Here is a 12278-nt window from a genome sequence, read left to right on the forward strand (position 1 = left end):
TTTGTTAGGGAGGATAGCATGTCAACTACTTTCTCAATGTCTATGGAAATTCTCAGTCATCCAAGTCATGATTGTCCCAAAGAAGAAGCTTCTTGGATGAGAAGCGAAAAGTCTTTAAAAAACAACAAGAAGAAAGTCCAGTTGCCTCTTGAAAAAGCACCTTTGGGACAACTACTTTCTCACTAATTACGGAGGTCTGAAACATTTTTGCATTGCATTGTTTGGACTTAGGCAACGTTTCTCTCCTTATTGCTTTGGCAACGAATCTCCTCTTTCTCTAACAAGGTCATCCTCTTTACTCTCTACATCAGCTATGCTCAAGGATTATCAGGCTGGAAGTTCACAGTAGTGCACAATCAGCCCAATACATTCCAGCATTCCAGACAGCTGCATTTTGTCAGCAGACTGCTCCATCTGCCGGTAGTAGCAGTAGATCCATTTGAGGCAGAGGTCATTCCGCATGTACACTGAGAGCTTATGCACCGGAGACAAATTCCTTGTGTGTCCAACCACACTTGGCTAATAAAGAATTCTATTCTATTCTATTCTATTCTATTCTATTCTATTCTATTCTATTCTATTCTATTCTATTCTATTAATTCCTCACCTCTAACCCAGTGTGTATTCCACCTTCTCTTGGTATATTTACTTTGAGTCCCTAACATTGCTGGAACTGTTGTAAGATTGATGGTCTGGTTATAAGACTCACTTGTGGTGAGATGGGTGGTAAACAAATTTAATAAATAAATAAGACTGCAGACCTGGGCTGTTTTTCTGCAGCCTGTGGGGACATTATATTTTCCATAGGAGGGCTGTCTCACCTCATTTATAATTCTACTACCACCTGTGTTCAATATCAGTGTTTCTGATTACAACTCTACAGCAAATCATCTTTCTTCATTCCTCCAGAGATTTCCTCTGTTGATCGTGGAGCTTCCAATATCCTGATGTTGCACCTGCATTCTTTATTCTGATTTTCCTTCACTGTCCCTTTCCACATTCAGAAGGGCATCTCTAATGGCTGTTTAAAACCTGAGTCCCTTAACTGAGCCAATCAAAAGGGCTTCTGCACACAAGTTTTAACTGCCGTGTCACAGTGACCATGGAGATACTATACTATATATTTACCATTACCATTGATTTTTTTTTCTTCAACACCATCCCTTGCAGACCAGCAGATGGTCTGGATAGCCTTATTGTCTTTGATTTGGAATTGTCCCAAGTTTTCCAATCCGTATTGTGTTTTCATCACCAGAGCAAAAAGTAAAAATGAATAGCTTTTGGATTGATAACACAAAAAATATTCCAGCTGAAAGGACCTGCCTCTTTTGATAGTCTGTTGGAGAAACAGGGAGAAACAGTGAACAAGAAGAGGAAAAGAATCTGGATAAGTCTAAAAGAGGGAAGAAACGCGGAGGGCAGTTTTGCTCAGAAAAGGAGTAGAAACATAGATTATTTTACAAGAGTTTTTAAATCAGGCTATTGACTACATGTGATCCTGGGGCTCACACCCCCTTATTTGAGGTTGTGTCTTCTTGATCCCACTTTGCATGATATACGTTTTGATCTAATATTCAAACAGCAAATAATAGTTCCTAGGCAACACAGGCAGTCCTCAACTCACAACCATTCATATAGTGACTATTCGAAGTTACAACAGTACTGAAAAAAAATGACTTGTGACCGGTTTTACACTTATGACTATTGCAGCATCCCCCAGGTCACGTGATCTAAATTCAGACACTTGGCAACTGGCATGTATTTATGACAGTTGCATTGCATTGTTCTGAGGTCACGTGATCACCATTAGTAACCTTCCCAACTGGCTTCTGACAAGCAAAGTCAATGGCAAGCCAGATTCACTTAACATCTGCATCATTTACTTAACCACTGCAGTGACTCACTTTTAAAGACTGTGCTAAAATGAGGCCCAACTCACTCAGCAGCTGTTTCCCTTAGCAATGGAAATTTTGGGCTTGGTAATGGTCGTAAGTCGAGGACCCCCTGTAAAATTAAGTTGAAAATAAAGCAGCCTTTCCTTTCAAGCTCTTTTGTTTCAGACATTTGGAACTGGCTTTTGGAAAGAATGACGTTTTGGGGATTCTCTTCCTATTTTGCTCTTCCTACAGCTAAGTCAAAGGCCTACAGTTGAAGAGTTGAGAGAGAGGAAGATTCTCATCCGTTTTAGTGATTACGTAGAAGTGGCCGATGCTCAGGACTACGACAGACGGGCAGATAAACCATGGACAAGGCTAACAGCTGCTGACAAGGTAAGTAGGACAAGCCCCAGAGACAGCCAGGAGGCTGAAGAAACATCTAAGATATTTTTGGAGGAGACCAGTAACCAGAGGATGTAGTTACATTTATTTTCTGTAGCAGTGACTACAGCACCATCCTTGCCAGCTGCAAGTTCATAATGTAATGGTTCCGACAGACAGACACAAATAAAGCAGAACTCCGAGGCTTGCAAGTTCCTCAAAGTACATGTTTATTGATACAAAGTACTGGCACGTCAAAAGTGAAACCAAGTCTGAAAAGACACGTAACAATCCCCAATACAAAGTTAAGAAATCCAACCCCTAAAGCTATGCGAGCTACTACGTTCCCCAATACATCTTCTTGGCGGGCTTTTCACGAAACGCCCAGCCTGCAGTCCCGGGAGGAGCCGATGACCTTGGTTCCCACAGGAGAAAATCTGTTTAGTCTAGCAAAGCACCTGGTAAACCCTCCTCCCTCCATGCTATGTATCAACTGAAAATGAGTATGGAAAATGGCTGCAGCAACGCTCATTTTCAAAGTTGACAAAGACCTTTCCCAGAGGAGACAGAATTGTATGGTGTTTTTTTTCCTCTCCTCTCTTTTTAACCAGCTTATTTTGTTCTTTTTAGTCCCGGCTTTTTAGTTTTACTTAAGTTATTTTTGCTATTGTGCATTTCCATAATTATTCCGGGTGCTTCCACACAAGCCTTTTATTCTTACGATAACATTTCCTCATTTATTGACATGTATAGGAGTATGGTGGGCGTTTCTTCCATGTGAAAGGCTCCTGTGGTTTCCCTGTGGAAGAGTGACACCTCCTTAGCTGCAGAGTATGACTGTTCCTCGCCCAGTTTATTCACCTATTTCTTTTCCGCTGGGCTAATCACTTATTCTTTTGTCACACGCAGGCAGCAATTCGCAAAGAGCTAAATGAATTTAAAAGCACTGAAATGGAAGTTCATGAATTAAGCAGGCATTTAACAAGGTAAGCTAATACCCTTTTAAACAAAAGTTCTTACAAACCACCCGAGCTTGAAGCTATTCCTATATCTTATTTATTTATCTTATTTGTTAGATTTTTCTCTTGCTCAAGGCAGCATGGGTAGCGGTTTCTTCCTCCAATCTTATTCCCATTGCAACAACCTCTGAGGAAGGCTAGGCTGAGATTTGCAGACACAGACAGATTCAGAATCACCCAGGGTATTGTCGTGGCTGAGGGTACCAGAATTCCCTAGCCCAGGGGTAGGCAACCTTGGCTCTTTTATGACTCGTGGACTTCAACTCCCAGAATTCCTGAGCCAGCATGGCTGACTCAGGAATTCTGGGAGTTGAAGTCCACGAGTCATAAAAGAGCCAAGGTTGCCTACCGCTGCCCTAGCCAACATGGCTGGCTGAGGAGTTGAAGTTCACAAGTCTTAAAGTTGCCAAGTTTGGAGAGCCTGACTTAAAGCACTATAGTAAATAAAGCCCCCTTTTTAAAATTACTACAAGTCAGATTTTGTTTGTTTGGTTTTGTCACTTTGATTCTTCTGAGTATGGGTGCTAATGCTGGTAGTAATAAATCTCATTTGTCTGGGGTTTTTTTCTTCTTCACTTTTTAGGTTTCACAGACCATAAGAACTGAATGTGCTGCCATCTTGAGAACGTAACGGAAAAGAACCATAAGTGCTGATATCGTTCATTTCTCTGTTAGGTACAGTGGTAAATCTTTTGAACTGCCTTCCTAAAACCCATAAAAACATGCAGAAAACATGAGTTTTCTCATCCTGGGAATAACTTCCTCATACAATCTGTTGGCACAACATTCAGCAACGGAGATTATCTTGGCAAGAATCATGCCTGGAGTTGGCACTTATATTTTAAATGCTGCTGTGTGGAGTCCTCAAGCCATTCACATTAGTTGTCTTTCTTTGGATCCCGTCAGTCCTCTTTCATCTCTGAAGGAAGCTGAGGCCTTTGGTATTTGGCACTGACAGAAGCCCTGCTGGACACAAGCTCACTGTTCTGGAACAACATTTCTACCAAACATTTCGTTCTGTGTGGAGCACCTTAGGACGTGATGGGGGCGAGCTGGGGAACTAGAACCCACTCCAAAGGATCCCTCTCTCTTTGACTCTCCATGCCCCACCATCCCAGGAGGATCTTTGGCTGACTGGCGGATACTCTTTTGTTTTCTACAGGACCAAGAAGGATTCCTCACCATCCATTTCTCCCTTTCGAATGATTCTTTTGCTGCAACGTTTGGAAGAGTTCAAGATTTATGAACTTTTCATAGCAAGCTTGTTTTCTACAGTGGAACATGTCACGCTGCCTTTTGCCCTGCTGACTATTTCATGTTTCATATGGTCCTGTGTAGCAGTTTGATAGCCTAGCTTTGTCCTGGCATGGCCTGTCAGCTTTACATAGGTTCTTCCAATTCACTAATGTGCGAGACAGAAAAGACATGAGTTAAAGAGAACCATAAGGTTGACTTTATGTTGTATGCTTGGATGTTGATTTTTGTTTTCTTCTTTTAACAGGAGGGATTTCTATTCTACAAAATGTTCCTTGGTATAAATAACTAAATATGCTGTTGTGAATGGCTCAGTCTTAAATTGAGAACCAAAGCATTTGGCAAAAGGCTAGAGATGTGATATTATTGTTATTATCATATTTTATATTTTATTTTATTATATTATTTCATTTTTAAGGTATTGGTCTTTTATTAATAAGATTATCTTTGCACATTGGAAAGAATTATGAACCCACTGTATCAAAACACTTTAGTGATGTCTACTAACATCTATATCTAGTTCAGATTAAACATATCTGATTATGCCTTTTAGCTAGAAACTTTACCAACTTGAATGTTTTGCCCATCCCAAACAAAACACTATAGATATAGCAGCTTTAATTCTCAGACCTTCATTGGTGTAAGACTATAGTCTGGGATCCAAATGTGGCTGTACTTAGAGGAGACCTATTATAGTGAATAGGGCTTAAATAGACAATAATTTAAGTTCTATTGATTTCAGTGGGTCTGCTCTTAAAGTGATGGCTACTTAAGCTCAGCTGATTTTAGTGGGCTTCATCTATTTATGATTAAACCATAAGAGTTTAATTGGATTGATTGATTTTCTTTTGGAAAACATGTATATGAAAGTACATTTCAATGGGTGGCTGCAGTGATTCAGGTTTTTCTCCAAAATAAAACCTGAGTTACTGCAGTGCACGTTACAACGCTCAGAGTTCCACCGAATAAGTGATTAAACTGGACTAAGAAAATCCGTTTTTCCTTACACAGACTACTTTTGACTATTTATGTTACTCTGGGTATAAGAAAAAGGAGATGAAGTAATAAAGTACTTTGTTTTTAGATAAAAGTACAAGTATTGCAGGGGTTTTAATGCAAAAAATTATAAAGAGATTACGACATCAGCAGATGAAATAGGTGGGCTTGTAGCTGGGTGAATTGCTAGCATTGTGGAGATGGGAGGGTAGTAAAAATGTTAATTCATTTGCCCGGTTTCCACACAGCAAATGTATGGCCGATAAGCTGTTTTTCATACCTTGAAAACTGTCATTTTAACATAGCCAGTTTTTAATCCGTCATAGTTTCATAGCATTATGAAATAATGGGGACCCACTTGCCCACCATACCAGCCTCTCAGTCCACTAACTCTTGAGTGAAGGTCCTCCCCATTGTTCAAAGTCTTATTCTTCCCACCATCACCACCATGGATTGCCTTTTTCGCTTTTCCTTCCCCTCTTGAGAAGAATAAGTTACATAACTGATCCCTGTCTGCACATCTGAAGTTCCAGATGACTGTAACTCCACTTTTTTCACAATCCAGATAGTTCCTGTCTCCTGCCTCTTTACCTATGAGGAGTAAAAGACCAGGATCACACGTGAAGTTTCAGTTAAACTGCTAAAAAGCTCCTGCACAAGAATCTTCTCAATTAATGGTCAGCATTTGATTAAAGTTAGATAAGGGTCAATGGCATTCAAGGGGGGTGGTGGACTTAATTCATTTGGATTATGTAGGGATTCTAGGCTGATCCCCTTTTCACTCTGCCCCAGTTACTGCCATTCCCTCTCTTACATCATCTTCCATAAAAGTGAAAGCATTTTTGTCGATGCTGGAAGACACAAGGAATAGTAACTCCTTGATTCTTTCTAGGCAGGTAAATGAATGAAACCAAGAAATAGGGCATAACTAATGCATACAACGGAACCATATGGTGTATCTTACCAAAATGGAGGGTGTCTTTGCTTTCTGCATACACATTTTCTCAGGTGCAAAATATTTTATTCCAATCCTTATCACCCATACAAGCAAATTGGTGAAGTGGGCAAAATTCTTTATCCATTTTCAAAAGGTAGAAGTTAAATAACTGGTTATTCTCTGAAGTTCTTTGATGAAAAATAGCTTACTTTTGAAGATTGAATGGTGTTTTGTCTTTTTTGAACACAGCTATTTCTCCTACACAGTCAGCTGAAACACTGAGTATACTCCACTACTATGCCAAATTTAACTCTTTTCCTCACCGAAATCTATGGGTATGGGCAAAAAATAAGCTATTGTTGTTGCCCTACTCTTATTCATTTCACCAGGGCTTAAGTAGGATGTGTTTTATTTAAATGGAGATAGGAAAAGTCTTTTTCCTAGCATATTCAGTTTATTTCTAAGCCTCTGTTGTTCACATGAAGATCTCACAAACATCTCCTTCATTGATATCACAAGCATCTATTTTTCACTCCTGGGGGAACCATTCCCCCCCCCTTAATCTCTATGAAAGAATAATGATTGTAAATCTTGCAAAAGGCACATAGGGTTGCAAGTTAGTCCCGCATCCAACTTGATTAGGCAGCTTTAATGGTTGCAGGATTAGAAATGGGGATTCCAGTTGCTCTCCAAGTTATTCTGAAACCGGTACATTTCCCAGGCTCTCTTCCTGTCAAACTTATGTACATAGTTTTGTCTTTGTATAGGAGTGAATGTGGTGACAGTCAAGACTGTGATCTTCCAGTATTGTAATTTAACAGAATATGGCTGTATGAAAAACAACGATAAAATGTAAATATCTAGAGAAAACACTAAAGTGAATCTCTGCATCTAGAGTTTCAATTTGTACATACTGAAACTGCATGGTATTTAAATTGTCTTGGATGTATGCAGTTTCTTTAAAAAAAAGTTTCAAAGAAAAAAATGCTCTGGTTTTCTTTCTTCTGTCTGTTACATGTTCAGAGATGCTCAGTAATCAAAAACTAAGCTGCAAAAAAGCAATACTCAAAACAAAGCTCTGGGGAAGTCTTTTTTGTCCTTTGCAGAACTACATCTTGTCCACCTACCGTACGTAGAATGCAAAGGTGGGCACTCAGGACTAGATGTCATTAAAGGAGGATCAGATCAAACGGCCTCTCTTTTGAGTCCTGCAGGCTAAGGGGCTGTTACATACATTGTGTACATAATCCCAAGGAGAAAAACCCACTGACACAAAAAATGGAAAAGATATTTAAAAGACCTGTATGCTCCTTGTAACCTTCTTGAATCATCAGGGCTATATTTCATGTCTAGCCACTAGTGGTACTATTCCTTGTCAATATCAAGAATAGATGATGTGGTTTTTTTCCCTGCTGCAAAGGTTTTAAAGGAATAGTTTGGTACTGGTTGTCTTCATCTCTGGTTTATGGATTCCCTGGAGGCCTTTATGCTCCTGAAACAAAAAAAATTGATTAAATGCTAAATTGTCCAAACAAAACAGCTATTTTCTTATTTTAAAAAAAACTGATTTGGTCATTGATTTTGGAGATTAAGCAATCCCATTTTGTCTTTTTTACATTTTTTCTTTTTCATTGTTTCCAGTTCTTCAGAAATCATAGCTGTGGTTTCAATTCACTGGGAAAAAACTGCGTTGATTATATTTTGTCAAATCCTGCTAAGTCTTCTCCTTTAGTACTTTCTCTTAGCCCTGGACAGTTATTGATTGAAGAGTGTATCACTGAATTAATTTCACTTCACAAAACAAACCTTCCCATCCTTAATCTTTGTATGCAAAACTGAGTGATGAGCTTTCCACTAGCATTCACATGACAATATTTGACTTCTGAGCATTGTGAAAAACTTCTACGAGCTCTTTATACACTAATTTAAAATAGATTTGTTCAGGTGAAAACGTTTGCAGAACATTAAAAGAGAACAGTCTGCCTCTGAAGAAAGATTTGCATTGTACTAGTCTGGCACCTTATTTTTAAATAGCAATTTACGCTTGATACAGTGAGTAGTCTTGTACTGCTGTGGAAGAAAACAAGATTCAAAGAAGGGATCAAGCCATTGCCAGAAACGATTTGTTGCTTGCACTGTCAATGTCACCTTAATCATAAAGTAATCTGCATTTTAAGCATATGAATGGAAAGGCAATACATTTTCTATTTTCTATAATAAAAATGAATCCACTCTATTATGAAGTGCTGATGGCTGGAGGTCCTAAAACTTTTTCCAGATCATCTGTGGTGGTGCAGTGGTTAGAATGCAGTCTTGCAGGCTAATTCAGCTCACTGCCTGGAGTTCAATCCTGACTGGCTTAAGGTTGACTCAGCCTTCCATCCTTCTGAGGTCAGTAAAATGAGAACCCAGATTGTTGGGGGCAATATGCTGACTCTGTAAACCGCTTAGAGAGGGCTGTAAAGTACTGTGAAGCGGTATATAAGTCTAAGTGCTATTGCTATCTCTGGATATTCAAACTCCGCTCCTATTTCCTCTGTTGGTTTAGCAGCTTGATCATTCCTGCTGCCACAATCCATCTTCTGGGGTAGAATAAGGGATAATTACCTCACTTGATATACAACTCTTAGTCTTGGCATGAGAGGGAAAAAGCAGTCACTTCCAATGTTGCCCTTTATCAAAAGAAAAAGTTCAAATAATTTATATAATGCCATTTCCTTGCTGCATAGGGTAGAGCGATGGTGGCTGGAGGATTCAACCCTTCTTCTCCCTTTGAGAGACAAACCAATTCCACAGGAGATATATAGAATCAAACTTTATTAAAAACAGAAAATGTAAAATGTAAAACTTATTTTGAAAATGTAGCACGAAAAGGTAGACATTCAAGGTGGAGGGTAATTACAGAGCTGTCCAGATCGTGGTCATTTAGCAGCTTACAAATTAGTTTTAATATAAAAGAAAATACAATTCTCTAGAGAGACCAGAAGTTGGACGGTGAACTAATTCAAAGGGAACATTATGTAGTCAAAATCTCTGAAAAACAGACTGGACAGATTTCCAATTATTAAATTAATATAACACAGAAGGAAAAAATATATTCATGAAAACAGGGTAAAGGATTAAATCCCAAATACACAATTTACAGGTACTCAATGTCTTAACCATTCAGCCAGTGACCATTCCAAGTAATGATGGCACTAAATGAATGGTGATTACAACCATCATTGGAGTTCCAGACATCCCAGCGCACTTGCAATCACACGGTCACGATCTGGATGCACACTGCAAAGATCTTCACCCAAAATGTTTAACTAGGTCAGATAAAGTCCTAGCAGATGCAGTGATATAATGCAGGGGTCCCCAATCCCTGGGCCGCAGCATGCCAGCAACCGGGCCGCACAAACAAGCAGAGCCCCATCCGCGAGGTGCAGGCAGCACACAAAACCACACTCTCTCCGGTCTGCAGAAAAACCTTTCTCCGTGGAACTGGTCCCTGGTGCCCAAAAGGTTGGGGACCTCTGATATAATGTTTAATTTTAACCTTGATTTGTTTCATGGCTTAGCAATGTTGTGCAAACCCCAGCCTACCTGGTTAGCTTATAATTCAATGTAGTGTGCCAACCATGAAAAAACACCCAAAGCATTTTAATTGGGCCTTTTTATAACACCAACAGCCGTTGTCCACTTCTTGTACATTGGCTGATTTGCACATAGCCTTTGTTTTGTACAGAAACCGAGATGTGTTAAGAGGAACTTCTGCCAATTTATTGCATTTAGTTTAGGCAGAGATTGGACCTATTATACTAAGGGAAAGAGGTTGTGCTATTCAACTGCTATGGCCCACATACTCCCTTCTTCAAATCTAGAAGAATCTGCATGATAAAAAGGAGCATGTTCAGCTGAATACTTCAGTAAGTAGAGAATGAATAAGCACCATAAAAAAATTGACAAAAACTTTACTTTCTAAATACTTTGCTTTTAGGTTTTCCATTTCCCAGTTAGCCTCTTCCCCAAAAATATCTGTTTACACATATATATGTAGAGGTTTTTCTGACAGGAAATCTGTGATCTTCCAAATGTTGCTGAACTACAACTTCCAGAATCCTTCACCATTCACAATGTTAACTGGGACTGCTATGAGTTGTCATAGATTTCAACCCTCTACAACAGGAGTGAAACACCACAATTACAACCACTGTACCCACAATCTTTAAATAACTTTAATTATATACATTCAGAGAGGGAAACAGTCAAAAACAGAAATGCAGGTAATTTCAAACTGAATGAGCAGGGGTCCCACAATGTTTGTGCCACAGTTCAATGGCCTTGCTCACAATTGCATCAGTGTTATCTTGAGGTATCTATGAAAGATAAAAACATAGCTTGAGATACAGAGGTATTTTACAGTGCAGCCTTGAATATGCTTGGCCTTGGTCTTCAAAATACTATTGAATTTAATTAAAGCACCGTTTTCTTAGAATTTAGAATGTATGAACTACTTACATTTTCCAAAAACTGTTCAATCTTTTCAGCACTAGTCAAGGCCATCAACTTCATTTTAAAGGTTAACAAGATCTCAACAGCAACAAAGACCAGGATTTTGCAAGAACCACTAATAACCTTGTCCCAAACCCTAGAAAATTCAACGAGACAGTCATAAAATTGTCTGTTCTTAATTTTACATCTATAATTCATATTATCAATACATTTCCTTTATGATTAAAGTCAAAATTTGGTGAAGGCCTAGAAAAGCTAAACAACTCCTGGAAAAGCTGAAAAATTGACATTTTTCAGAATGCTGGCAATCTTGCTGACTGTCAAAACATTATGTCTATGTGATTCCTGGGCATATACTCCACTGAAGATTACATGGACTTAAATTTTTCCAATCTGGGAGAGGGGGAAGGGAGAAAAACTTACCTTTGTAAACTCGATTCGGGTAGGCATCCAGCAAAACACTTTCTAAACCAAAGTTTATAAGGAAGTTGGCCCGTGGCTGAACACAATTTCAGATGTGCTAGAAGCCGGCTGTCCTCAAGGCTGAGGATTTGTTCCAGAAGTTTTGGCTGCAGTAGCATGAATAGAAAAAGAATTAATGAAATGTGCTAAAATCATTTTTTAAAACTTGTCTTGTTCGTAGATATTTGTGGCAAGAAAACTATTTGTGATGGTGGTGAATATCTGTAGCTCGGGTGGAGGATGAGGGTGGAGGTTCGTTCTTCGAGCTTGTGGGTTGGTTTCCGAATGTTTCGTTACCAGGCTAAGTAACATCTTCAGCGGAGTTTAGGGGATGTCAGTGTCAGTGTTCCTCTGTTTATAAAGGCTTTGTGTGGTCAGTAGGTCTTGTGACGGGAAGGTCACTTCCCCATCACAAGACCACACGAAGCCCTTATAAACAAACACTGACACTGACGTCCCCTAAGCTCCACCGAAGATGTTACCTAGCCTGGTAACAAAACATTCGGAAGCCAACCCACAAGCTCGAAGAACGAACCTCCACCCTTAAAGAAAACTATTTCTCAAATTAAATTTAGTGTTATATATAAAGCAAACGACTTTATGCGTGTTTTCTTAAAAGTGAGAAATATACAGTACATCATCGTTTGAGAATTCTTTTACAGAACCAATTTTGTTTTTTAAAAAAAGGAATCACAAAACAAAAAGTACACATTAGGATATTTCTGTCTGCTAATCAATTGGGTGTTTATTCCAGTAGCTCTGCTTCGACATGCATTTCGCATGCATATAGGACTGTACCACACATCTTCAACATTACTGGTCACAATTTAAGAATCACCCTTACCCCCCCCCCCC

At 39.2% G+C, this 12278-nt stretch overlaps 2 protein-coding genes across 5 annotated transcripts in view; one reads left to right on the plus strand and one right to left on the minus strand.

Moving 5' to 3' along the window:
- LOC107291518 (phosphatase and actin regulator 1-like) overlaps positions 1 to 4623 on the plus strand; it is a 39941-nt gene extending 35318 nt beyond the window's left edge. Inside the window, exons 9-11 of the mRNA XM_015820521.1 lie at positions 2130 to 2270; positions 3168 to 3244; positions 4440 to 4623. Of these exons, the coding sequence (XP_015676007.1) occupies positions 2130 to 2270; positions 3168 to 3244; positions 4440 to 4623 (402 nt within the window). The remainder of the gene's footprint in view (positions 1 to 2129; positions 2271 to 3167; positions 3245 to 4439) is intronic.
- A 6039-nt stretch (positions 4624 to 10662) lies between these two features.
- The window catches only part of LOC107291508 (TBC1 domain family member 7), a 12102-nt gene continuing 10486 nt past the window's right edge, over positions 10663 to 12278 (minus strand). For all 4 annotated transcript variants that reach the window (XM_015820507.1, XM_015820505.1, XM_015820504.1 and 1 more), the window contains 3 exons: positions 11385 to 11530; positions 10968 to 11097; positions 10663 to 10825 (listed from right to left, as the gene is read on the minus strand). In XM_015820507.1, coding sequence (XP_015675993.1) covers positions 10739 to 10825; positions 10968 to 11097; positions 11385 to 11530 — 363 coding nt within the window. In that variant the 3' untranslated portion in view covers positions 10663 to 10738. The remainder of the gene's footprint in view (positions 10826 to 10967; positions 11098 to 11384; positions 11531 to 12278) is intronic.

The sequence above is a fragment of the Protobothrops mucrosquamatus genome, unplaced genomic scaffold (genome assembly GCF_001527695.2).
Source record: "Protobothrops mucrosquamatus isolate PMUCROS unplaced genomic scaffold, P.Mucros_1.0 scaffold1135, whole genome shotgun sequence".
NCBI lineage: Eukaryota > Metazoa > Chordata > Lepidosauria > Squamata > Viperidae > Protobothrops > Protobothrops mucrosquamatus.